General features: G+C 41.4%; 1 protein-coding gene across 5 annotated transcripts; it reads left to right on the top strand.

Annotated features, from left to right (window-relative positions):
- Positions 1–2,992: 2,992 nt before the first annotated feature.
- On the top strand, positions 2,993–26,335 carry LOC132384838 (gasdermin-A2-like). Of its 5 annotated transcripts, none has more exons than XM_059956408.1 (10): positions 2,993–3,047; positions 5,116–5,332; positions 6,709–6,901; positions 12,985–13,138; positions 14,721–14,829; positions 15,929–16,036; positions 17,278–17,408; positions 20,249–20,423; positions 21,880–21,953; positions 25,400–26,335. In XM_059956408.1, exons 2-10 carry the CDS (start codon positions 5,122–5,124, stop codon positions 25,616–25,618), a joined length of 1,374 nt encoding a protein of 457 aa, XP_059812391.1. In that variant the 5' UTR covers positions 2,993–3,047; positions 5,116–5,121; the 3' UTR covers positions 25,619–26,335. The 5 variants fall into 5 exon arrangements, with proteins under 5 accessions (XP_059812391.1, XP_059812394.1, XP_059812390.1 ...); XM_059956411.1 differs by lacking the exon at positions 2,993–3,047 and adding an exon at positions 3,264–3,380 and having other exon boundaries at positions 5,238–5,332; XM_059956407.1 differs by lacking the exon at positions 2,993–3,047 and adding an exon at positions 3,270–3,380.
- Positions 26,336–27,279: the final 944 nt, after the last annotated feature.

The following is a 27,279-nucleotide window of genomic DNA, read 5'->3' as shown; positions in this document are numbered from 1 at the left end:
CGGAATAGGTTCGTACCCTCCACCATCTGATTTTTGAACAGTCCATGAACCATAAACACTACCTCACCAATTTGCTCTTTTTTAGCACCATTTAATTATTAGTATATAAACATCTTACAACACACACAAAATGCTGGTGGAACGCAGCAGGCCAGGCAACATCTATAGGAAGAAGAACTGTCAACGTTTTGGGCCGAGACCCTTCGTCAGGACTCCTATAAACATCTTATTGTAACTTAGAGTAAAATTATGTATTGTATCGCACTGTACTGCTGCTACGAAACAACAATTTTCACAACATATTTCAGTGATAATTAACCTGGTTCTGAGGCTAAAACTGCTGGAATACCCCTGAACAAATTCCACCTGAGCAAAAGACAGTAATCACAAGCGTTAGCTGTGTTTCTTCTCTTATTACCAATTCTTCCTGATCAACTTTTACATCATGCATTCAGCTTTCATTGTGTCTTTCCTGGATTCTGTTACAAGAAAGCAGTTATATAATTAATCAAGTCTGCTCTCCAGATCAAATAAATGTGATGTTGTGCACAGTTCTCTGGACTGAGTTCTCTCAGCATCAATATAAGCCTGTTTGTTGGATCTGATTTGAAAGTCTTCCTCCAGTCTTTTTTAGGTGATCTGTAGGATATTTAATTAGCAATATGCAGTATACCACTCAACATTAATTGGTACAATATCAATTCAACATCATCACCTTGTCATGGTGGAGAGGCTTGTGAGTTCTTGGGACTATGAGAATGATGATTTCTGTAGATTGGCCATCTGGTGCTTAGCTCCTGGTAGAGTCACCCATGGCAGTGAGGTCAAGGGGGAGTTCCAGACAGAGAGCGATCCAACTAAGACCTCAACAGTGGAGCTGGCAGAAGATGAAGGCACATCACAATGGCAGTGAAGGCAGAGGAAGTCGCCCTGCATTCTGACCCTGATCTGTCGAGGACCGTGCATCAGCCTCCCCACGTTAAACAAAATCACACACAGGCATTAAGGGAATCCACGCTGACATGCCAGTTATGTGAATCCTGGATCGGCCTCTACAGCCACCTGAAGACCCACCAATAGACAACCCCTTACGAGAACATTTTACTCGACTCGAGATTGTACTACTACTGTAACATTTCTAAACAAGGAGAACATATAAATAATCTTGGTTCCTTTGCCTGTTGCCGGCAAGATCTCCAATTCATTTCACTAATTTCAAAGCACCCTACTTTGTGAATCATAAACACAAGAAATTCTGCAGGTGCTGGAAATCCAGAGTAACACCCACAAAATGCTGGAGGAACTCAGCAGATCAGGCAGCATCTATGGAGAGGAATAAACAGTTGACATTTCAGTCTGAGGCCCTTCAAAAGAACTGAGGGGAATCAGGGAAGATGCCAGAATAAAAAGGAGTGGGGAGGGCAAGGAGGACAAGCAAGAAGGTGATAGGTGAAGCCAGGCAGGTTGGAAAGGTCAAGGGCAGGAGAAGAAGGAATCTGATGGGAGAGCAGAGTGAACCATTGGAGAAAGGGAAGAAGGAGGGTCACCAGGGGGAGGTGATAGGCAGGTGAGAAGAAGAGGTAAGAGGCCAGAGTGGGGGATCATAAGCAGAGGGAGGGAGGAAATAAAAATTACCAGAGGGAGAAATCATTGTTAATGCATCAGCTTTGGAGGCTACCTAGACACACCCTGAGAGTGGCCTCATCGGGGCAAAACAGGAATGAAGTCAGAATGAAATGTCAGAACGGGAATGGGGTATGAATTAAAATGATTGGCCACCAGGAAATTCCACTTTTGGTGGATAGAACAAAGGTGTTCGGCCGGGTTATGGAAATCCTGACTTAAAATAATCAGACTTCACACAAATTCTCTGAGGCTCTAACCTTGGAATAGGACTCAGATCTCCTCAGCAGGAAACCATGCAGAGATCACCCAATCAAATAAGCATAAGAGCAAGCTATTGAGTATATTTAAAGTAGAGGTTGATAGGTTCTTGACCAATCAGGGCATCAAAGGTTACAGAGAGAAGGCAGGAGAATGGGTTGAGAGAGATAATAGGTTATCCAAGATGGAATGGTGGAGCAGACTCGATGGGCTGAATGTCCCAATTCTGCTCCTATGTCTTGTGGTTTTATGGTCTTAATAATTGCACAATAAGGGAAATGACTAATGCTGGTCACTTTCAGACAGTCCTAACAAGATGGCAGCTGCTCTGCCAAAATCTCCACTTTGCAGCTGGTCTGAAAGCACGAGTAACTCATTTTAATGGTTTTGTTTGAATGCCATTGCTGTTGGCTGCTCATTACCTTTGTAATTGCCAAGACTTGTGCTTTCAGATAATGATGCAATGATTCTGTCTGATAGCCAAATATTCATTATATCCAGATACCTCTACACTTGAAACTTAATGCAAAATTGTGGTAGCGGAATGGAATCCCACTACATCACCAAGGAAGGGTTTGTGGGATTTGCTGTAGAATATCGCATTGTGTCAAACCAATTTCTGTGTGAAGTGAAGGGGTAACATTTAACCAACTGAATTGCACTAGTAGAAGCTAACATTTCTTTGATGTACCAAATAACCTTCACAAGTCTATGGTTTCACAATTCTGGTTTTATTTTGGGAGTGGAGGCACATTTCATTTCACACCAATTGCAAATCTATTAAAAAAATCAAAATGAGGTAATTGTTTAAGCTCAGTGCTCTATGGGCTGCTTTGATTTTAATCAAAGATAGTCCTCCTGCTGTGTTCAGTACTTTTTGAGTTAACTAAGAACATTTTGGAGAAATTTATTAATTTCATCATATGTGCAACAAATGGAGCTGTGTTCTCTCTGTTCACAGTTTATGAGCCATGATAAACATTACACAATATTTGTCTCCCTGTGAACATCTCTGCTGATTAATAAAAGCTTGCAAAAGAATGTTCCATGAGCTGTAACACTGGGAGTTCCCCAGTAATCTGATTTCAGTTTCTGTGAAAATTCGAGAAGTAGCTCACCATTTGACAGAACTACACAGCAAGGACACGAGCAACACAAGGACAGTAAGTCTCTGGAATTGAGAGCAGTATATGCAATCCTTGTCACACAACTGTCTGTATATTTGTGTGTGTTCCGTGTGTTGGTAGGGTGGTCTTTTGTGACAATTGTAGAATTGGTGGTGTAGTGAACTACATATACCTGTCTGGACATGCCCCCTGCTGACTGCTCCTGTGGCTCCTCCCACAGACCCCGGTATAAAGGCAATTGAGGCCTGAGCCCAGCCTCAGTCTCCAGGATGTAGTATGGTGGTCACTCACTGCTTGTTCCTTCTTCCAGTCAATAAAAGCAGATATCTCAACTTCACATCTCAGAGAGAGTTATTGATGGTGCATCAGGTGGGTACATTAAAAAAATGGTAGGAGGCACCTGGGGACTCAGAACATGCTAACTATTAATGGGAGACAAACAACTAGTTACAGCACATGCTTAAAACATATTTGCATATTTACTACAGTGTGTGAGTGAGTGAAACAGAAATTGGAAAGGAAGGGGTGGTGGATCTGTGTTGTTGGGAATTGAGTAGAATGAGGCTTTAGAATATCAATTTAGAAGAACATTGAAATACATAAGATTCTAAGGAGTCACGACAGGGGATGTTGCAATGATTCCAATACTGTAATGGAAAAGTTTTGAAATGAGGAGATAAATTGTCAAATATGTGGGGCACTCATTTAAAATTGAAGTGGGTGAGAATTTCTTTTCATAGAGGGTGAGGAATTGCTGGAATTCCCTGCCCAGGCCAGTTGTGAGTCTAGATCATTGGATGAAATTTGAAGAGAAGGCAAATATATTTTGAAAGATTGAAAGATCTGGGAATTCAGAATAATTAGAGAACTACAGCAAAACCAAAAAAAAAACTGCTGAAAGAACTCGGTGAGTCGAGAAGCATCTCTGGAGGGAAAAAGATGGTTGAATCCCTTTATCAGGACTGAGTATGCAAGAGTACAGGACAAAAGATACTGGAGAAAAGATACTAAAGTTATAAGAGAAAAGATACTGGAAAAAATGCTGGAGATGTGATGGAAAGATAGAAAATGCTGTAAATACTCACCAGGACAGGCAGCCTCAATGACGATGGCAACAGTCATAACCTTTCCTCAGAACAGAAAAGTTATAAAACTGAAATTTTAACTCTACTTATCTCTCCACAGATGCAACCTGAAAGTTTCCACCACGCTCCGTGGAGCTCTTGATTATGCTTTTGGTTCCTAAGCTTATCCACGTCTTTTGCTTTTTGTCAACATAACATGGCCTAGGGTGACTTGTCTTCACGTGACCCTAGGCCAAGTTATGACACGTTAAGTGCAAGGTGGTGTTGTGTGGTGTGACACACATGATCTAATTCCCTGTTTTCCTGGACTTGGAGAATTACAAACCAGGGTTAACCTGAACAAAGGAAGGAATGGAAAGTCATGTTTAGACGTCTCCTGCATTCTGACTTGATGGGGATAATTCATCTGATATATCTTGGCTGGCGTTCAACGCAGTGCTAAGTCAGAGCTGAATTGGATGAGGTATGACACTAAGGCACCACCAGTGCTTTCTCTCAGATGGAATTTAAAGATTTCATGATACAATTGTGAAGAAAATCAAAGATCTCCCTAGTATCCTGACCAATATTCACTCCTCATTCAACATCACAAAAAGGTTCACAGACCATTACCACATTGCAGATTGTGGGATCTAGATATTTTATTTTTATTTTATAGATACTGTACTGTAACAGGCCCTTCCCACTCAATGAGCCCATGTGACCAATTACTAACTAGTAAGTCTTTGGAATGGGGGAGGAAACCAGAGCAGCTGGAGGAAACCCACGTGGTCGCAGGGAGAATGTACAAACTCCTTACGGACAGCAGTGGAATTGAACTGCAGTTGCTGGTGCTGTAACAGCACAACGCTGACTGTTGCACTACCCAGCACCCAATGTATCGATTGTTGCAGCATTTCTCATACTGGAACAGTGACTACATTTCAAAACTATTTCAACAGGCGTACAGTGCTGCAGGATGATGTGACGCAGTGAAAGTGCGATATAGTTTCTCTAATCAAACCCATCTGTTCTCTCAGTTAAGAATGTTTAGAAAAGCAATGCAACAATTCATCAAGCAGATTGATTCTGGAGGAGATCTGATTCCAATGACCAGTGTGTACGACTCGGAGAAGTTTAAACCTCTGTGCCTGGTCTGCAGGAGAATGGGAGGCCCGTTCTGGAGAAAGGCCAAGTACAGTTGCACTGAGTTCAAACTGAAGCAGATTCTGATTGACGATGACAGCTTACCCACAGGTGGGTTTCCTCTTGTTAAGTGTAAACTCATTGACTGCTAAGCCATCCATTCACAACAGGTGAAACCATGGTGCCCACTGTTACATCAGCACCAACTATCACAGCCCATCTACGGTCTCCAAGTTACAGTGGCTCCCAGATAAGCCTCACTTTAAAGCTCTTATTCTTGTTTACCAGTCTATCCAGAATTTCCTCTCCTCTTTTCTCTAATGTAGTATTTGCATGTTGATATGCTGTTACATATCTTATGTTGTTGGATTAGGCACGTGCAAACTTAAACATCGGACCAGTATGGGGCTGCACGGTTGTGTCACAGTTAGCGTAACGATATTGCAGAGCCAGCAACATGGGTTCAATTCCATCGCTGTCGTTAAGGGGTTTGCATGTTTTTGTCATAACCATGTGGGTTTCCTCTGGGTGCTCTGGTTTCCTCCCACATATGTGAGATAGATCCTGGGTTAACATTTAACTGCAGGGGATCCCAATTTATTTTCGACCTTTAGGTAGTTGAAGCTTCAGCTATGACCCCTAACTCAACAATGAGATTTGTGGAACCCACAACTTTCATTTGTAGTTTGAAAGGCCATAACAATGTTTGGCAGAGACCTAATGAGCTAAATGGCATCCTTCTCTGCCAATGATAATATTGGTAGAATGTGGCAGAGAAATATTGGACAGAGAGTTGTTCAAATGGGAATGGGAAGAGAGACGTGATGGGTGGGGTGGAAAGGTAAGCAGTAAAATCAAAAGGAAGGCCAATCCTGGGCCTTCCCGTTTTTCAGGAATGGGCTGTGAGATGAACAGACATCTTTTCTTGATCAGGGTAGTAACTTAAAGAGAAGAAAGATTGAAGATTTATTTGTCATATGTACATCAAAATGTCAAACCGTACAGTGAAGTACATAATTTTGCATCAATGACCAACAGAATCCAATATGTTCGGGCAGTCCGCAAGTGTTACCATACTTCTGGTGCTAACATAGCATCAATTTTAGAATATCAGGAGCCTGATCTGAAAGTCCATGAGGTAAATTGTCATGAGACTAGGTTGAGTGTTAATTGCTCTTTGTGGGTTTGTTCTGGTCTGAGTTTATATGCATGCAGGATAAGGGCTGGAGGGAACAGAGAGCTGCTTTGCTTTATCCTTTTTAATGGTGGAATTTGCAATAGATAGATTCACCTTCTTTTCCTCTCTTCTTTCCCCTCATGCCTTTCTCTTTCTCTCAGGTTCTTCTTGTATGGTTTCAAAGCTGCTTTGTCATCAGTGTTAGTGGGACGGAGTATCCAGCCAGCAGTTCTTCCTGTGACTGCTGAAACAAGATTCAGAAATGGACATTTCTTCATCTTTTCCACATGTTTTGTTTATTTTCATGCAGTTCAGCAGAATGACATGTCATTCCAGTTCTCAAAGTCTTTAGAGAGGCCAATGAAAGGGATGGCAGCGGTCAATACTGAACCAGTGACTGGAAATATTGAGATTACAGATAAACTGTGCACAACCGTTCAGCTGGAAGGAACAAAGCAAGTGTACGTCAGTGTCTCAGAACTAACTGAGAGCTTGGAAAACAGGTAATGTACAGTAATAAGAATATAGTTAATATGGTCATTTTTGCCAATGTTGCTATAAATATTATCAATTGTTTCTGAATTGTGGATAACTGAAAATGATAGATCGAACATATGACGCTCTCCATCAGCCACATACCCATTACAGCCACAGTGCCATAGCTAGCTACGTGGTGGCATGGTAACATAGCGGTTAGTACAATTGCTTTACAGTGCCAGCGATCACCAATTGGGGTTCAATTCCCACCACTGTCTGTAAGAAGTTTGTACATTCTCTCTGTGACCATGTGGGATTCCTTTGGGTGGTCAGGTTTCCTCCCACATTCCAAAGGTGTACAGTTAGATTTAGAGAATTTTGGGCAACTCTTGCGGGCTGCCCCCAGCCTATTTCTTAGACTGTGTTAGCCGTTGACACAAAACAATGCATTTCTCTGTATACTTCAATGTTTCTATATATATGTGACAAATGCAGTAAATCTTTAGCTAGTTACAGTAGCATACTGGTTACAGAGCTAGTATCTGGAGCTGTTGACCTGGAGAGAAATGTTTGACTCCCATCACATCAGCTTAGGAATTGAAGTTCAACTAATTAAATGGATTATAAGGATGGATTATAAATGATGGTGTTTCAACTACAAAACCATAGTCAAAGACAGGAGGAAATCTACCAACATTCTTGGTCCAAACTACTTGTCAGCGCAAACGAAGATCAAATGGTTCTGAATTAAGACTATAAGACCATAAGATATAGGAGCACAATTATGACATTTGGCCCATTGAGTCTGCTCCGCCATTTCATCATAGCTGATCCATTTTCCCTCTCAGCCCCAACCTCCCCATATCCCTTCATGCCCTGACCAATCAATAATCTATCAACCTCTGCCTTAAATATAAATAAAGACCTGGTCTCTACAGCTGCCTGTGGCAAAGAATTCCACAGATTCGCTACTCTCTGGCTAAAGAAATTCCTCTTCATCTCCATTCTAAAAGGATGCCCCTCTATTCTGAGGCTGTGTCCTCTGGTCTTAGACTCTCCCACCATAGGAAGCATCCTCTCCACATCTACCTTATCAAGGCCTTTCACTATTCGATAGGTTTCAATGAAGTCACCTTTCATTCTTCAGAATACCAGTGAATACAGGTCTTCATATGACAAGCCGTTTAATCCTTGAATAACTTTTGTGAACCTCCTTTGTTCTTCTCCAGTTTCAGCACCACCTTTCTAAGATACGGGGCCCGAAACTGCTCACAATACTCCAAGTGAGGCCTCACCAGTGCTTTATAAAGTCTCAACATTACATCCTTGCTTTTATATTCCAGTCCTCTTGAAATGAATGTTAACATTGCATTTGCCTGCCTCACCACAGACTCAACCTAAAAATTAATCTTTAGGGAATCCTGCACAAGAGCTCCCAAATCCCTTTGTACCTCTGGCAGCCAACTAGAAAAGTCTCCCTTTATTCCCACTCTTTGCCTCCTGTCAGTCAGCTACTGCTTTATCCATGCTAGAATCTTTCCTGTAATATCATGGACTTGTAGCTTGTTAAACAACATCATCTGTAGCACCTTGTCAAAGGCCTTCTGAAAATCCAACTACACAACATCCACCAATTCTCTTTTGTCTCTCCTGCTTGTTATTCTTTCAAAGAATTACAACAGATTTGTCAGGCAAGATTGTCCTTTGAGGAAACCATGCTGACAATGGCTAATTTCATCATGTGTCTCCTTGTACTCTGAGACTTCAGCCTTAATTGACTCCAATCATTGAGGTCAGACTATCTGGCCTATAGTTTCCTTTCTTCTGCTTCTCGCCCTTCTTGAAGAGTGGAGTGTCATTTGCAATCTTCCAGTCTTCCAGAACCTTCCAGAAGCTAGTGATTCTTGAAAGATCATTACTAATGCCTCCACAATCTCTTCAGTCTCCTCTTTCTGATTTCTGGGGTGAACACCATCTTCTCCAGGTATCTGCCTTCAGACCTTTCAGTTTCCCAAGAACCTTCTCTCTAGTAAAGGTAACTTCACATGCTCCAAGACCCCTGACACCAGAACTTCCACCATATTGCTAGTGTCTTCCACAGTGAAGACTGATCCAAAATACTTATTCAGTTCATCTGCTATTTCCTGGTCCCCCACTACTACCTCTCCAGCATCGTTTTCCAGTGGTCCACTATCCACTCTCGCTTCTCTTTTACACTTTATGTATCTGAAGAAACTTCTGGTATCCTCTTTAATACTATTGGCCAGCTTACTTTCATATTCCATCTTTACCTCGTTAATGACTTATTACTTGCCTTCTGTTGGCATTTAAAGGCTTCCCAATCCTCTAACTTCCCACTATTTTTTTGCTCTATTATATGCCCTCTCTTTGGCCTTTATGTTGACTTTCCTTGTTAGCTGTGGTTGTTTCATCTTGCCTTTGGAATGCTTCTTGTTCTTTGGGATGTATCTATCCTGTGCTTTCCGAATTGCTTCCAGAAATTCCAGCCATTGCTGCTCTGCCACCATCCCTGCCTGTGTTCTTTTCCAATCAATTCTGGCCAACTCCTTCCTCAAGCCTTTATGATTCCCTTTACTCCACTGTAATACTGATACATCTGACTTTAGCTTCTCCTACACAAATTTTAGGATGAATTCGATCATATTATGATCACTTATACCTCAGGGTTCTTTTACCTTAAGCTCTCTAATCAATTCTGGTTCATTGCACAATGCCCAATGCAGAATAGCTGATCCGCTAGTGGGCTCAACCATGAGCTGCTCTAAAAAGCCATCTCGTAAGCATTCTAAAAATTCCCTCTTTTGGAATTCTGCACCAACCTGATTTTCCAAATCTTCCTGCATACTGAAGTCCCCCATGACTATAGTAACATTGTACTTTTGGCATGCATTTTCTACCTCCTGTTGTAACTTGTAGCCCACCTCCTGGCTACTGTTTAGAGGCCTGTATATAACTGCCATCAGGGTCTTTTTACCCTTGCAGTTCCTCAGTCTATCCACAATGTTTCAACACCTTCCAACCCTATGTCACCTCTTTCTAATAATTTAATTTTTTTTACCAACAGATCCACACCACCCCTTCTGCCTATCCTTTCAATACAATGTGTATCCTTGGATATTAAGGTCCCAGCTATAATCTTCTTTCAGCCATGATTCAGTGATGCCTGCAACATCATACATGCCGATCTGTAGCTGTGCTACAAATTCATCTACCTTATTCCATATACTGTGCTCATTCACATACAACACATTCTGTCCTGCTTTCACCCTTTTCGATTTTGTCCACCATTTACATTGTAACTCATCCTGTTGACTGTGATTTTGTCCTATCATCAGCCTCTCCTTGCTGGGAGTCTCACTACACATTTCCTTTGTTTGTAACCCAACTACCTCATCTTCAGCCCTATCACTCCATTTCCCACCCCCGCCAAATTAGATTAAACCCTCTTGAACGATTCTAACCAACCTGCCCGCAAGGATATTGGTCCCCTTTGCTTTCAGCTGTAACCCATCCCTTTTGTACAGGTCATGCCTTCCCCAGAAGAGTTCCTAATGATCTAGAAATCTGAACCCCTGCCCCCTGCACCAGCTCCTCAGCCATGAATTCACTTGGCAAATCATCCTTCTCTTACCCTAACTGGCACATGACACAGGCAGCAACCCAGAGGTTACTACCCTGGAGGTCCCGTTTCTCAGCTTTCTACCTGCCTCCCTAAAATCTCTCTTCAGGACCTTCTCAACCTATATCACTGGTGCCAATGTGTACCAAGACTTCTGGCTGCTCACTTTCACCCTTGAGAATGCCATGGACACGATCCAAGACATCCCTGATCCTGGCACCAGGGAGACAGCATACCATCTGGGTATTTCTATTGCACCCACAGAACCTCATCTCTGTTGCTCTGAGCAAAGAACCTCCTATCAACAGCACAGTCCTCTTCACCTCTCTGCTCTTCTGAGCCTCGGCACCAGACCAGGTTATTGTGGCTCCCCCCAGTAGGTTGTCCCCCTCAAAAATATCTAAAGTTATATACTTATTATTGAGGGGAACGGCCACAGGTGTACTCTGCACTGGTTGTACATTTCCCTGTCTTCTCCTGATGGTCACCCAGTGACCGGTCTCCTGCACCCTAGGGGTAACTACCTTCCTGTAGCTCCTGGCTATCACCTCCTCATTCTCCCATATGAGTCAAATGTCATCAACTGTAACTGCAACTCCAGTTCCTTAATACATGCTTAGTCGTCCTCTGAAACAACCCATGTCAAAGGCCATTAGGTACGGGTGATAAATGCTGATCTAGCCCAGAAGCCCACATCCCAGGATTTAACTATTATCAAAACAATCAACATCTGTGTAGCTTTAGCTGAAATGTGCTCATGCATGTAAAATAAAAGCAGAAAATGCTGTAAACAGTTAGCAGGTCAGGAAAGAGAAACAGATAATCTTTCAGGCTGAAGGCAGTTGGTCAGAATGCTGCACATATTAAATTGAGTTTTGTGGAATTCTTCAAGAGTTCCTTCTTGGGGGGATGTATGAGTAAATTTATTATCAAAGTACATATTCGTCACCATGGGAGAAATCAGTTTCTAAATGCAGGTGCCAGTCACAATCTACAGAATGCTGGAGCAGTACAACACAGAAACAATTCATTTAGCCTTTCATTCATTTAGAATGGGATTATGTTATTTCCACAGCACTGCCTCTTCTCTATATTCCCCCAACATTCTCTCATTAAATTTTTATTTATTTGTTTTTTGCGATCTTGTATCGAGCCTGTGCTTTCCAAATCCAAACTACTTTCTGCATAAATTTTGTCTTTGCTTCTTTTATCAGCCTGCTCTTTGGTATTTCGGGCATCGAAAACTTCATTATCAGCTTGGAACCAACTAATTTTTTGTTCTGCATTGACAAGATAAAAAGTCAGTAGATAACAGAATGTAGCTGCACAGGAGCCATCTGGTGGTAAATGATAAAGCCCGAACTTATAGCAGTAAGTAAGTAGATAGTGATCATATAACGACATTCTTTAGCATCAGTTTAAGTGGAACAGTGACGTGCTAGCTAGGCACGGTAGCGTAGTGGTTAGCATAACATCGTTACAGTGCCAGTGACCAGGGTTCAATTCTCACTGCCAATTAGGTGTTTGTACGTTCTCCCCGTGACCACATGGGCTTCCCCTGGTTGCTTGGTTTTCCTCGCACAGACGTGTGGGTTAGCAGGTTAATTGGTCACATGGGTGTAATTTGATGGTGAGGGCTCATTGGGCCGGAAGGGCCTGTTACCGAGCTGTATCTCTAAATAAATAACAAAACAACCTGCTCCTTCACAGTTGCAGTGACCCAGATTCAAGCCTAACCCTAGTGACGTCTACGTGAGTTTGCAGATTATCTCTAAGATGTCTGCTCAGTTTGTCAAAGGCATCTTGGCTGGTAGGTAAATCCTATACTCTAAAATCACCACTAGTATAAGTGAATGATAGTTGGGTACAGGTGGCTGATTTCTATGTAAGAAAATATAAGGAAATGTATCTTTATTTTAAGAAGAAAGGCCTTAGCATTAAAATTGGTGATTTAGAAAAGAGGTAATGAAAATCATTTGCTCCAGTACCAAATTGTACATGGGGTCATGAGCTCCAGGAAGGAACTGGGGATTCTGAACCACATTCACAGGCAGCAGGAGACAGGCCAAACCACTGGGAAATCTTGGACCTGTTTCAGCACCAAATGGACCCCACCATTCGTTGCAACCTTAACAAAGAAACGACGGTCACCCTGAAAAGACAGAGAACTGTGCACAGACACTGAAGAGCAATACTTCATCTCACACAGCCCACTGTGTCGACGTGGCAGCCACTAAAGAGTGCAGCATATTAATTTGAAGATTCGTTCTTTGTTGTGTTCAGATGAAGGAATCTGGTCATTAAGAAATAATGATTCCCAGAGGTGGAAGGGTACATCTAGTTTCACTCAAAGAAAGATAAGAATTGGTGCCCTTCAGTTGCACTGTACTTGGGGCACCAGGATTTTTGGCATATTAGTAGATTGAAAGTTAAGAACTGTATTTGTTCACAATTGGTTTTTCCTTTCAGAAAAGTTGGACGCTCGTGGGACCATATCAAGATCAGTTACTCAGGAGACCTCTGCGTAGTGACTGAAGCATTAGTATCTGTACAGTCCATCACCCTGAAGAAGATTAATGAAAGAGGATCACAATTCTACATAACTTTACCTTTCAACTCCTTGGTAGGAGCACTTACCATGGTTAATAAATTAGTTCCTTTCTAATTTGCTGTGAGATTTCTGCGCTGTAGTTTAACAGGTAAAATTTTAGAAAACGTTTTCAGATATGAAAAATCAGGCAGATTTCCTGTACAGTTGAATTATGCATCACACATTACAAGAGCACTTCATGGGAGCATATCAATATATCATGAAACTCTGAGACACTGATAGGTAAGGGATATGATCAAAAGCTTGATTGAAGAATTGGATTTTAAGAAGAACTTGAAAGGAAGAGAGAAATGAGAGAGAGAGAGAGAGAGAGAGAGAGACTGAATTCTGTGGTTAGATGCGGCAAAATAAATCAAAGGTCTGTAGCAGAGATGGGGAAGAAGGTCTGGTTGGGGCTATGGTTGAATGGTGTGCATGAATGATTTCTGGATCAGATAAAGATTGGCTTTATGTGTCACATGCAAAATAAAACATCGAAATATACAGTGAATTGCATCTCTTGTGTCAACGGCCAACACAGTCTGAGTTTGTGCTGGGGGCAGCCCACAAGTGAGACCGTGTTTACGGCGCCAACATAGCATGCCCACGACCCACTAACCCTCATGTGGGAGAAAACTGGAGCACCCGGAGGAAAGCCACACAATCTCAAGGAGAATGTACAAGCTCCTTACAGATAGTGGCAAAAATCAAGCTCCAATCACTGGTGCTGTAATAGCATCATGCTAACCAATATGCAACTGTGTTGCCCCTGCAAATTCTCTTGCAAATGATTACTGAGATGGGGAGATCAAAATCAAGTGGAGTTTATTATCATATGCACAAGTACATGTATACACAGGTGGATAGCATCACATAAGCAGCATTCATAATAAAGACACATTAAACATAAATTATACACAGCTTTGCAAGTAAGAACACAATTAGAACAAACAAAAATGAAATCTATTTTAGTGCAGAACAATCAAAGTATCGGTTAGGGTTTTTCAGGTTGGTTCAAGAACAAAATGGCTGAAGCAAAGTAGCTGTTCCTGAAGCTGGTGCTGTGGGACTTCAGGCTTCTGTATCTCCTGCCCCATAGCAGCTGCGAGAAGATGGTCCAGATGGTGGGGATCTGCGATGATAGGTGTTGCTTTCTTGAGGGAGCACCTCCTGTAGATACTACTGATGGTGGACAGAGATGTGTCTGTGATGTATTGGGCAGAGTCCACGACTCTCCACAGTTTCTTATGTTCCTGCACAGATGAATTGCATACCATTGAGAAGGTAACAAAGAATTTTGATATGTATAGATTTTTGTCCATCTCACTTGACACCACACAATTTCCTCAGACAAATGACAAACCAGATGTAAAATACCAGTGAGGAGAAATACCTGGAGATTTCTTCTTTGACAAAATTGAACCTAATCTAGGACATCACACTGAAAATAAATATCTGAAATAAGTTTAATACAGAAGATTTATTTTAAAGCAATGATTCCAAGCAATTAAGCAAATCCTTTCACTCACTGAGTTGTGCTCCCTTAGTTTCTGAGTGGTGGGATCCTCTCCTGCTCCTATCTCCCAAGTATTTCTAAAGACAATATCCTGTTTAGGTGGGCGCAGAATACAACAGTGCGGCAGAAAGTACACTGTGCATTCCTGATGGAGTAGTCCTTGCCTACAAAGTGTGGAACATCACTGTTACTAATGAAGGCATGCTATGTAAGTAATTTAAGAATTGAAATGTTTTACCTTTCTCCCGTGTTCCTGTCTGAGGCCTGCCTCAGTGACTCTGTACCAGTCCTCTCCTTCCGGGTGTCTGTAGAGTTGGTAGACCAATGCCTGGAGCCTCTGGCTGATAAAATCTTTTGATTAATTTCCCTGTTCGCCACAATAAGAGCTGTAATTGCTATATTATTGTAAAGACAAGATATTATGCAGATGCTTGAGCAACATATGCAAAATGCCGGAGGAACTCTGCAAAGTCGGGCAGCATCAGCGAGGTGATGGGGGGACCAATCAAGGTAGGCCTTACACATTGAACCGAGGAGTGTGGTAGGAAAAAGGGGTCATTGAAAATGGTGTCACAGGCAGATCGGGTCGTAAAGAAAGCTTTTGGCATGTTGGCCTTCATAAATAAAATTATTGAGTACAGGAATTGAGATGTTATGTTGAAGTTGTATTGGTTGAACATTGGTGAGGCCTAACTTGGAGTATTGTGTGCAATTTTGATCTCCTACCTACAGGAAAGATGTAAATAAGGTTGAAAGAGTTCAGAGAAAATTTACAAAGATGTTTTTCAGAACTGGAGGATCTGAGTTATAAGGGAAGATTGAATAGTTTAGGTCTTTATTCCTTGGAACATAAAAGATTAAGGGGAGATTTGATAGAGGTATACAAAATTGTGAGAGTAAATGCAAGCAGACTTTTTCCACTGAGGTTGGGTGGATCTACAGCTAGAGGTCATGGGTTAAGGGTGAAAGGTGAAAGGTTTAAGGAGAACATGATGGGAAACTTCTTCACTCAGTGGGTTGTGAGAGTGTGAAATGAACTGCCAACACAAGTAGTGCATGTGAGCTCGATTTAAGAACAGTTTGGATGGGTACATGGATGATAGGGGTCTGGAGGGCCTGTTTCTATGCTATACTTTTCTATGACTATCTATGGAGGAGAATAAACAGTCAATGTTTTGATGGCCTGAAAATCCCAATACTAGGACTTCAACTTATGGATTAGTCTTATCTTTGATGGCTCCATTGTCTGAAGCATTTGTATGCTTTGTGTTTTCCTGCAATTCTACGATTTTTCTTTTTCTTTTTAGGCCTATCAAAGCCAAGTATGAAGAGTCAGACCAAGTTGCTGATGAAGCGATCAGTGACAAGTGTGAAGAGTCAGAAAAAGTCATGGATGTGCCTGGACAGCGCAGATGGTACAGTCTCTGATGGAGTCAGATGGAAATTCTTTAAAGGATAGGCCACATTTCTGACAGGAGCAAAAATAGAATCATAGATTCATAGTAAATTATAGCAAGGCCCTTCAGCCAATTATGTCCATCAACACTAAGCCTACGTTAGAACGTAGAACACAAAAGCACAGTAAAGGCCCTTTGTCCCATGACGTTAACCCTTCCCTCCTATGTAGACCTCCATTTCTCTTTCATCCATGTGCTGATCTATAGAACATCCCTTTCTCCCTGCATTCGATAAACTCACCCTAGATTCTACCATTCAGTTGCATGGAGTGGGGGCAACTTGCAATGGCCAGTTATCCTGGGAATGGGAGGAAACCTGGCAGGACTAGGTAGGCAGTACAGGAGTTCCTTGAACTAAGGGACAGCAAGCTTTTGTGTAATCATAGATGTGACCTTGGAATGTGGTGTTACCTCCCTGATCCTTATCTCAATGAAACCACTTTATCTATTCTATATAACATCTTAAAAAAAATCTCTCCTTAATCTTTTTGTGTAAAGAGAACACGAAAGAGCAGTAGATTTTTTTTTTAGTAATCCCATCGACGAGATTTGAAACTGGGCACTGGGGAACGAACAAATACAGCCCCTACTTCTGATTTCTCTCATGACACTGAAAAATGTGTGTACATGCCCGATTGCATTTTCCTTTCTGCTCCCAAGGACAGGAATTCATTTGCTGATCTTGCAAATCATAGAAGATAGAACACTACAGCACAGTACAGGCTCTTTGCCCCACGATATTGTGCTGACCTTTTAACCTACTCCAAGATCAATCTAACCTTTCGCTCCCATATAATCCTTCATTTTTCTTTCTTCCATGAGCCTAAGTGTCTTAAATGCCTCGACCACCAGCTATGACAGCGTGTTCACGTACCTATACTCTCTGTGTTTTAAAAAACCCTAACTGTGACACCCTTCCTATACTTCCTTCCAATCACCTTAAAATTATGCCCTTACGTATGAGCCTTTTCCACCCTGGGAAAACATCGCTGGCTATCTATCTATGCCTCATATCATCTTATACACCTCTAACAATGATCACTTGCTTTGCTAATCGGAACTTAGTGTACATCATGGCTACAGTCCTTGGATGGTTGAAGCAGTCAATACAACTACAGTGCTGCCAGGGTGTTTAACAAAGTGCCCGCACCACATGAACACAGCTTCTCCAAAGTTTCACACGCTTTTTATTTTTCCAGTTAGTATGGAAGAAGGGTTTGAAATCTGCCGCGAGCTGCAATGTCTCAATGATGGTTTGAAGCAACATCTCCTGGACCTAGTATATCAAATCATTGAAGACTCCGAACTGCATTCTATTCTCAGTGATATGGTAAGAAAAGGTTTTTGTTTCAGATATTGAAGTGTGCAGGCCTCTCCTTCACGTGTTCTACCAGTCCGTTGTTGCCAGTGCAATCCTCTATGCGGTGGTGTGCTGGGGCAATGGCATCATCGTGGGTGATGCCATCCAGCTCAATAAGTTTATTAGAAAAGCTGGCTCTGTCACAGGAGTCAAACTGGACACACTGGAGGCTGTAGTAGAACAAAGGACCCTACGGAAAATCCTGGCAATTCTGGACAAAGTCTCTCACCCTCTGCATGCCACCTTGGCTGAACAGAGGAGCACTTTTAGTAACAGAATAAGGCAACCGTGCTACTCCAAAGAGTGTTATATGGAGTTATTCTTACCCTTGGCCATTAGGCTCTATAATGAGTCAATGTATAGTTAGGGAAATGATAACCTCCCCCCCCCCCTCCTGTTAGACTGTTTTCATCCTCTGTTTACCAGAGCTGTGCTTAAGCTCTGTTTTGCTCTGTTTACCACACCCTGCTATTGTGGACACCCTCTCCAATACTACCATCACTTTTTATCTGGATGGTGTGTATGTTTATTTTATGATGGTAATATGACAGATTTATTTTTATGACGGTCATATTTATAATATGACGGAATTCTTGCACTATCATCTTATCAATGAAGAAGAAGAAGAAGAAGAAGAAGAAGAAGAAGAAGAAGAAAGCCCTTAACTCTGAGTGGAGTCATCTGGACGCTGTCCTGACAGTGTTATTTTAGCAGGCTTTCTTGTTTTTACGAGGCCGAGTTGCTAGCTCGACGCTTAACCCAGCACAGATGGAAAGCGTGCAAGGGGGCCGGCTGGATTCGAACTCAGGAGCCTTCACTCTGAAGTCTGGCACTGATGCCACTACGCCACCGGCCAGCCATCTTATTAATGTGAACTTGAAAATCTTGTAAATCATTGACTTGTGAATCTTGTATATCTTATTTTTAAGGTAACTTATTTTATTCGTTCTTATTTGTCATCTAATATTTGTACAGCCCTTGTGATGCTGCTGTGACACTGTAATTTCCTTTGGGATCAATAAGGTATCTATCTATCTATCTATTTAAATATCACCAAAGAAAGATTGACATTAGATTTGATCACTTTCCTGGTTTTCATTAATGGTTTATTTGTCCCAAGACAAACGGGAATAGGGAGGATATTAGGAAATACATCCAGTCACTATCGGGTTGCTTCATGTGTAGAATCTATGAGTAGGGAATTTGTGTGCAGACAGGATTGGGTTTCCTTGCAATATCCCTTTGATAAGGTGTTGATTTTTCACCGGTCATGCAGAAACCCAGAGAACAACAGAAGTGAGGCTCTTAAATGTGAGCTGAACTCAGCTGTAACGGGAAATCAAAAACTGCCAGTGCTGGAAACTGGAAATGAAAAACAGAGAATCTTGGATTAGCACACACAAAATACTGGAGGAACTCAGCATGTCAGGCAGCATCTATGGAAAGGATTAAAGAGTCGACATTAACGTCAGTTCTTTATTCCTTTCCATAGATGGTGCTTGACCTGCTGGGTTCCTCCAGCATTTTGTGTGTTACACTGGAGTTCCAGCATCTGCAGAATCTCTTAGTGCAGAGAATCTTGGAAATGGTCAACAGGTCAGGTAGTTTCTGTGGAAAGAGAACCAGATAAACGTCTCAGATGAAAGACCCTCTATCAGAAGGTAGAAAGTGAGAAAACAAAGTAGCTTCAATTTGCGGTGTTGGGGAGGCGGGTAGACAGCACAGAGGGAGACCAGAGGTCCCTGGTGAATCTGGTGTTTACGGAGAAGTTGTTTACTAGATTAATGAACAGTTTCAGAGAGTGAATATAAACATTGGGATATGTAAAGGCTGTGAAAGGCAGGTCACAACTGCTCTCGAGAGGCATGGTAGGGTAGCGGTTAGCATAACGCTTTGCGGTCCCAGCAGTCTGGGTTTAATTCCCACTGCTGTCTGTCAGGAGTTCGTATGTTCTCCCCGTGACCATCTGTGTGTTCCGGTTTCCTCCTGCACTCCAAAGATAAACGAGTTATGGTTAGTAAGTTGTGGGCATGCTATGGTGGTGCCAGAGACACGGCGACAATAACATGTCCATCTTTTGGATTGTATGATATCCGATGAATCTGATCGGGACATTCCCATCTGCACACCGGCAATTGATATAACCTCTCGACTGTAGATGAATTTTGATGTCAGTCTAGAATACCAAGTGAATCAGCTGTGTCTGTCATGAACATCTTCCCACACGTAATTTCTAAATGTAGTAATTAGCCCTGGGTGACGTCTCTCCATTCCCTTCCTAATTGAGTTGAGTTCAAAGCACAACCACCGTCTCGATGGGTCAAGCCGATTATTAAACATAGAAGTGAAACTCCTCCTTTCAAAACACAGGCAGTTCAGAGTAAACATAGGATGGAGAATTTAATGGATAGGCAGTGGTCACCGCACACCCAATGGAGTCAAACACAGAACTGAAGCTTCTCTCTCCAATTCATCACTGAATTTAGATCCCTCATTTGGCCCAAATGAGCTTTCCCTGAATGGGACTGATTTGTCACTCCTTCTGCCCCTTCACTGATTCATGACTCCTGAGTTATCTGGGAACTGAGCTCGGCAGTTCCCCATCAGTCCCAGTCCTGATCCTCTTAGGCACCCAATAAATTCAAATCTTCAGCCAGGCTGTCTGTGTATGTGTGTGGGTGGGAGGAAGGAGAGGGCCTTGTCTTCCATGAATTGCCATGGGATGATCTTTCTCAGTATACGCTGTGTTTAATTAACCAAATTTTGTGGTGTTAATCATGTTTCCTCACTGTCCCTCTTTCAATTCCTAGCTCTCCGATGCCTGTGCTGGAATGGACTATAACCTCTCAGAACTGAACCAACTGGAGGAAGGTAGAAGGGAAATTGGAGAAAATCTCCTGGCAATCTGGAGCGAGGAGCAGTTGAAGAATGCAACTGAAGACCAGCTTGTTAAGGCCGTCTCCTTTCTCTTGGCAGCTTTGGAAGGTAGGGAGTCGTTCTGTTGCAGATCAACCTTCCAGACAGTGAACTGTCCCTGAATGTACCAGAGTCTTCATCAAAGAGAGTACGGGAGTTGCACGTGGTGCTGTCATGAGTATGTTCTGAGACCAGAGGCCTGGACTGATCTCCCACAGATCGTGAGCTGAAATCGTACCATGATAAATCAAGTTTGAAAATAAAAGCAGAACTGCTGAATTGGTATTAAGAGTTCACTGAGGGAAAACAACTCGTGACTACAATTATGCACCAATATAGTTTATGTTTAAGTATCTATTGAAGTATCCAAACAAGCAACCCAAATGTATGAAGGTGCTGCCACCCTTTGGTCATAAGATATTATCAAAAGAAAGGAGCAATTGCCCATGACTCCCCAACCCATAAATAAATAAAAATACCTTTTAGGTTATTCAATTTCCACAGCAATGACAACGTCGAATTAATATGTTTTTAGCTTAGTGGTAAGTGTTAATCAGGGCACCTGGGGTGACTCCCCTGTTATTGAAAATGTGAATGGATTCCATTGCATTTACACTGCCCTAGAGAGCAAGAATTTAGTGAAATGTGTTGAAAAATTATGCATATCTACTTTAATGTACAGATCAGTCAGTAGGCTGTGGCTCTAACTGCTCAGTAATCTGCTCTGCCCTCGCATTATCTAAGAAAATGGTACTCCTCCTCCCTTGAGATCTTGTAAGCTCTGCAATCTAGTTTTCTGGTTGTGAACTCTGCTGTCCCCACTCAATATCCACCCTCAGTGGGCTCCTCCTTCCAATAGGCTTCTTTGGGCAAGTGTTTTCCTATCCAACAGAGAAGCGATTAATGTCCCATCTGAAAGAAAGCACCTCCGACAACGTAATTCTCCACTCCCACATGTGGAGCAGATATTCTGCTCAAATCTTTGTATGGGTGGGTTCAACTCCTGACTCCAGGCTGCATGACAATTTTTCTTGGAGTCATGAGGGTCATATAGTGTCAAAGCAGGCTCTTCAGCCAAATTCATCCATCCCAATCCCGACTGTGTTGACTCTTGAGCTGGCCCCATCTAAACCTGCCCTCTAAACTTCTCCTATCCATGCACAAATCTAGGTGCTTTTAAATGTTTTTAATCTCTGTTTCTGGCAACTCATTCCAAATATGTGACATCCTTTGAGTGAAGAAGAGGGCTTTGATGTCCCTTGTTTTCAGTATCTCCTTTCTGGGAAAAAGACTAAGTGCTGGTGCCTATATCGGATTATCCTTTATTCCTGCATTCCTTGTCTATGTGACCACTCCTTGCAACTCAGGCCCCCAAGTCCAGGAAACATCTTGGTAAATACTTTCTGCTCTCTTTCTAGTTTAATAATATCTTGCCTATTGCTAGGGTGACCAAAACCATATACAATACTCCAAGCGCAGTCTCACTAATGTCTTACATAACTGCTACATAAAATTCTTATTTCAGATCTGCCACCTGCAACATTGCGACTGTTAATGCAAAGTTTGAAGATGCAGATTCTTTCTCAGCAATTCACCCTGGTAAGATGGCTGCTGATACCATAAAGGGATGAGGGTCTGAATAATGATACCTGGATAAAGGATAGTGCAAAGCTGGATTTTAATTGTATTGGAAAATCATCATAATTTAAAGGGAATATTGGCAATTAAAACTGAAAATACTAGATATCAAAAAAAAATTAAATTTGGGATGTATACAGGGATGCTAGAAAGCTTGTGAACACTGTAGCATTTTCTCTATTTCTGCATAAATATGACCTAAAATGTAAGTCCTATAACGAGATAGAGAACCCAATTAAATAAATAACACAAAAATATGATACTTGTTCATTTATTTATTGAGAAAACTGATCCAATATTACATGTATTTGTTTGAAAAAGTGTGTGAACCTTTGCTTTCAGTGACTGGTGTGACCCTTTTGTACAGCAATAACTTCAACCAAGCATTTCTGGTAAATGTTGATCAGTCCTGCACATCAGCTTGGAGGAATTTTAGACCATTCCTACTTACAAAACTGTTTCAATTCTGGGATGTTGGTGGGCTTCTTTGCATGAACTGCTTGCTTCAGGTCCTTCCACACCATTTCTATAGGATTAAGGTCAGGACTTTGACTCAGCCATTCCAAAACATGAATTTTCTTCTTCGTAAACCATTCTTATGTTGAATTACTCTTGTCTTTCAGATCATTGTCTTGTTGCATTATCCATTTTCTATTAAGCTTCAGGTGACGGACTGCTACCCTGACATTCTACTGTAAAGTGTCTTGATACAATTTTGAATTCATTGTTTCCTCAACAATTGCCAGCTGTCCAGGCCCTGAGGCAGCAAAGTAGCCCCAAACCATGATGCTCCTTCCACCATGCTTCACAGCTGGGATGGTGTTTTGGTGTTGGTGTGCAGTGCCCCTTTTCCTCCAAACATAGCAACGTGCATTTCTGCCAAAGAATTCAACTTTTGTCTCAGCTGTTCACAGAGCAACACCCCAGAAGTGTTGCAGAACATCCAGGTGGTCTTTTGCAAACTTCAGACGTGCAGCAATGTATTTTTTTGGAGAGCAATGGTTTCCTCTGTGGTGTCCTTCCATGAGCACCATTCTTGTTCGGTGTTTTTCTTATAGTGGACACATGGACAGAGAGTTAGCAAGTTCTAGAGATTTCTGCAGGTCTTTTGCTGTCACCCTTGGGTTCTTTTTCACCTCCTTCAGCATTGCACATTGAGCTCTTGGTGTGATCTTTGCAGGACACCCACTCCTAGGGAGAGTAGCAACAGTAGTGAGATTCCTCCATTTGGAGACAACTTCTCTTACTGTGGACTGATGAACACTCAGGTATTTAGAAATGCTTCTGTAGCTTTTTCCAACTTCATGCATCTCTACAATTCTTCTATGGTCCTCTGAAAGTTGTTTTGATCGAGGCATGGTGCGCATAAACAGATCTTTCTTGCGAACAGCAGACTCTGTCAGTAACCTGACTTTGTGTGTCTTTTTTATAAGGCAGGACACCTCCACAATCCACACCTCCAATCTCACCTCATTGATTGGAACGCCTGACTCCAAATTGCTTTTTGTAAAAGCCATCACCCCAGAGGTTCACATACTTTTTCCAACAAATACATGTAATATTGGATCATTTTTCTCAATAAGTAAATGAACAAGTATAATGTTTTTTGTCTTGTTTATTTAATTGGTTTCTCTTTATCTAGTTTTAGGATGTGTGAAGACCTGATCACATTTTAGGTCATATTTATGCAGAAATAGATAAAATTCCACAGGTTTCACAAACTTTCTAGCACCATTGTATACAGGAAAGTGCTGGGGAAAGGCTTGCAATATCATGCCAGATCCCACCCACCTTGCTCAAGGACTGTTTGTCACACTCCCACTGTTTGTCCTGCGAAGGAAGCTCCACAGCGTCTATGCCAGGACTATTAGACTCAAAAGCAGTTACTTTCCCCAAGCAGTAAGGCTGATCAACACCTCCTCCCAATAACCCACCCCTCCACAACCCCACCACCACTACTTAATCATTTCCTGTCAGTCACCTTATGTACAGTCACTCCTGTACCAAGTGTCACTTTATGGACATACAATCAATCAATGTATATAAGCTATCATGTATTTATATTTATTGTGTTTTTTTATCATTTTTGTTCTGCATCGGATCGCAAGTAACAATCATTTCATTCTCCTTGACACTTGGATACTGAGAAATGACATAAACATCTTGAATTGATTCCAGAATTGCAGTTTAAGGAATTTTTATAAAATCTGAATTAATTATGCTGAGGTGAACAGAATCAGTGAATGAATTTTATCTGGGTCTGTAATTATCTGGGAATGCATTTTCAAGGAAAATGTGGGCTGGGTGGAATTAAACTGTAAGTAATAAAATAAGCATGATTAATATTTGTGATAAGTAATATTTTAATATTGCTATTAAAATATATTTAGTATATTGAAAATATTTAGGTATTTTTAGTTAAATAATTTAGCTTTTTTAACTACCAGTAAATATTTTATATTTAGTTAAATATTTTCAGTTTTAGCCGTTGATACTCCCTTTAAATTATGATGATTTTCAATACCATTAAAACAATTGATTGAAATCAATTGAATCTAAAATTTGAGCTGGAGTAATATCCTGGAAATTTAAATTCAACAGCTTGAGTAGCTTTATAACCATGAATTGAGTCTGCTCACAGCATGTAATCCTGAATGATGTGTGATCAGGAGCTAATTTCTAACCTCGAAAAGCAAGCAGCGATGGCATCTCTCACACAAAGATCTAAACTAGTATTTGGCTGTGGCGAAGTTTAGTATGTACAGCTTTTGTGAAGGGAGAGGCACTTGTTTGCATCCTTAATTGATTCTAATGCAGTCTCCCAGTGCTGCAGCAGCCTGTCATTTCTTTATATGGAACAAAAAAGGTAATATGCTTTCACTTATTTGCTCATGTGTCGCCATGCTTATGGTGCCAACATAGCATGCCCACAACTTGTTAACACTAACTCGTACTGTATGCCTTTGGAATGTGGGAGCACCCAGACAAAACACGCACAGTCACAGGGAGAATGTACAAACTCTTTATAGACAGCAGTGGGAATTGAACCCTGATCTTAGAGCTGCCACTGTAAAGCATTACGCTCACTCCTACACTACCATGCCTCCCCTCCATCCCTACTTTGTTCCCAGCATCACCACATCCCTGCATTGCTGCATCCCTACTTTAATCACTGGTGTCCAAGCCTTCAGCTCCCAAGATCCCTTCCTGAACTCCTCCATTTCTTTAACTTAACGTCCTCTTTTAGGACATTTCTTAAACAGCTTACTGCCATTAGTCCTAACATCTCCTTGATTGGTCTCAAATTTTGCTTGATGGTTCTTCATTATAGCACCTTGGGATATTTTATTCTGTTAAAGTTGCCATGCAAATCCAACTTAATGTTGTACCTGGTTGCATTTCTGAAGGTCACCACTATCATCAAGGATCTAGAACACAGCCAAGCTGACCAGATACTGAAAGTGGAGACTGGAAGTTTCATAGAAGATGCGTTTGGAATAACTGCAGACTTACTGAATGAAATTGGACTTCATCTGGAGAGAGACAATGTCCAGAAGAAGGGAGAACTGTATCTCTGTGAACTGTCCATTGCTTTGTGCTGTCTAAATTTACTGACCAGCAAATGAGGGAATGAATCACATCCAAACAGCATTGAATAATCTGTCCTGCATCATTATTTTATCCAAGATCAAGTATAATCATAAACTTCTGGGTTAAATTTTGCTTTATTCACCAAATACTAGAAATATCCAAAAATAATAAAGGAGAGTGAAAAAGACAGATCAAATTTTCTAGTTAACCTTCTGAAAGATTTATTTGAATGTCAATTGTGTTTGCCGCACAATGCTGTTTTGCTTATAAATTCCTCATTATTAATTGATTTATATGGTATGACCAACAACTTTTAAGCTATGATGCTAACTTTAAAGCACTTGTAGATTTGCTATAATGCCTGTGTAATATTTTCACTTCATTCTTCCAGTGTATTTACATAACTATTATAAGAATGGCACTGAGGAGTTTCTACGTTCTCCCCATGACCGCATGGGTTTCCTCCAGGTGCTCCGGTTTCCTCCCACAGCCCAAAGACGTATGAGTTAGTGATTTGTGGGCAGGCTATGTTGCCTTCCAAAGTGTGATGACACATGACTGCTCAAAACTATCCTCACTGATTTGAATTGACGCAAACGATACCTTTCACTGTACTTTTCAATGTTTCAATGTACATGTGGCAAATAAAGCTAATCTTTAAGCAGGCGTTGAACTTACAGATCTGAGTGGATGGTAACAAAACAACACACCTCTGACCCACTTTGATTTTTATTACACTAATAAAGTTCTATTTTATAATGCCATTTGCATTCCATTTGAAGAATATGGTGTTGACATTGTGGCAACCATAAAGCACATTCAGCATGTGTAACCGGGATAGGTTTCTGCTCTTTATTCAAATCACAAAAGCAGTAAATTTAAAACATGCCGCATGCTTTCCACTTCAAAAGTGTCAGATTTTGTTTCCTTTGGAATACTTTGCTTCACTGTCCCAGTGATGAGACTTCAGTGGCGGCAGGGTATTCATTAGTCTCATGGCCTGAGGAAAGTAGTCTGGCAGTCTGGCAGTCCTAGCCCTGATGCTTCTGTACGTACTTCCTGACTGTAGTGGGTCAAAGAGATTGTGGGATGGGTGGTGAGAACCCTCAACAATGCTTTGGGGCCTTTGTCTACAACGCTCCCAGTAAATGTCACCAATAGGAATGAGGGAGATCCTGATGGTCATCTTGGAGGTTTTTACTGTTCTCTGTAGGATCTTTCAGTCCGATGTCTTGCCACTTCCCTACTACACAATGATGCAGCCAGACAGGACGATCTTGATGGTACTCCTGTAGAACATTGCTAGAATGTGGGCAAGAGGCCTTGAATACCTCAATCTCCTCAGAAAGTGTAGGTGCTGCTGTGCCTTCTTGACTAGTGAGGAGGTGCTGTGGGTCCAGGTTACATCACTATTTTGCTCTCTTTTTGTGCTTCTTATTTATTTTTAATATATATACTCAGTTGGACCTTTTGCTGTGCAAAAACTACACCATGAAGACAAAAGAACACTTCAAACATCTTAGTGAAAAGGTTATTGTAAGGCACAATTCAGGAGATGAATACAAGAAAATTTCCAAGTCACTGAATATCATTTGGAGTACAGTTAAGTCAATCATCAAGAACTGGAAAGAACATGGCACAGCTGTACATCTGCCTAAAGCAGGCTGTCCTCAAAAAGTGAATGACTGTGCAAGAA

This window comes from Hypanus sabinus, chromosome X1 (assembly GCF_030144855.1).
Source record: "Hypanus sabinus isolate sHypSab1 chromosome X1, sHypSab1.hap1, whole genome shotgun sequence".
In the NCBI taxonomy this organism is placed as follows: Eukaryota; Metazoa; Chordata; class Chondrichthyes; order Myliobatiformes; family Dasyatidae; genus Hypanus; species Hypanus sabinus.
Note: the sequence above shows the minus strand (reverse complement) of the source record. Positions and strands in the feature narration are given on the sequence as shown.

Coding starts and splice junctions, on each gene's coding strand:
- LOC132384838 (XM_059956407.1), top strand. CDS start 3,288: ATGGTGGTCACTCACTGCTTGTTCCTTCTTCCAGTCAATAAAAGCAGA. Junction 16,037..17,277: donor GTGCCTGGACAGCGCAGATG/GTACAGTCTCTG, acceptor TTATTTTTCCAG/TTAGTATGGAAGAAGGGTTT. Junction 20,424..21,879: donor TCTCTTGGCAGCTTTGGAAG/GTAGGGAGTCGT, acceptor TTCTTATTTCAG/ATCTGCCACCTGCAACATTG.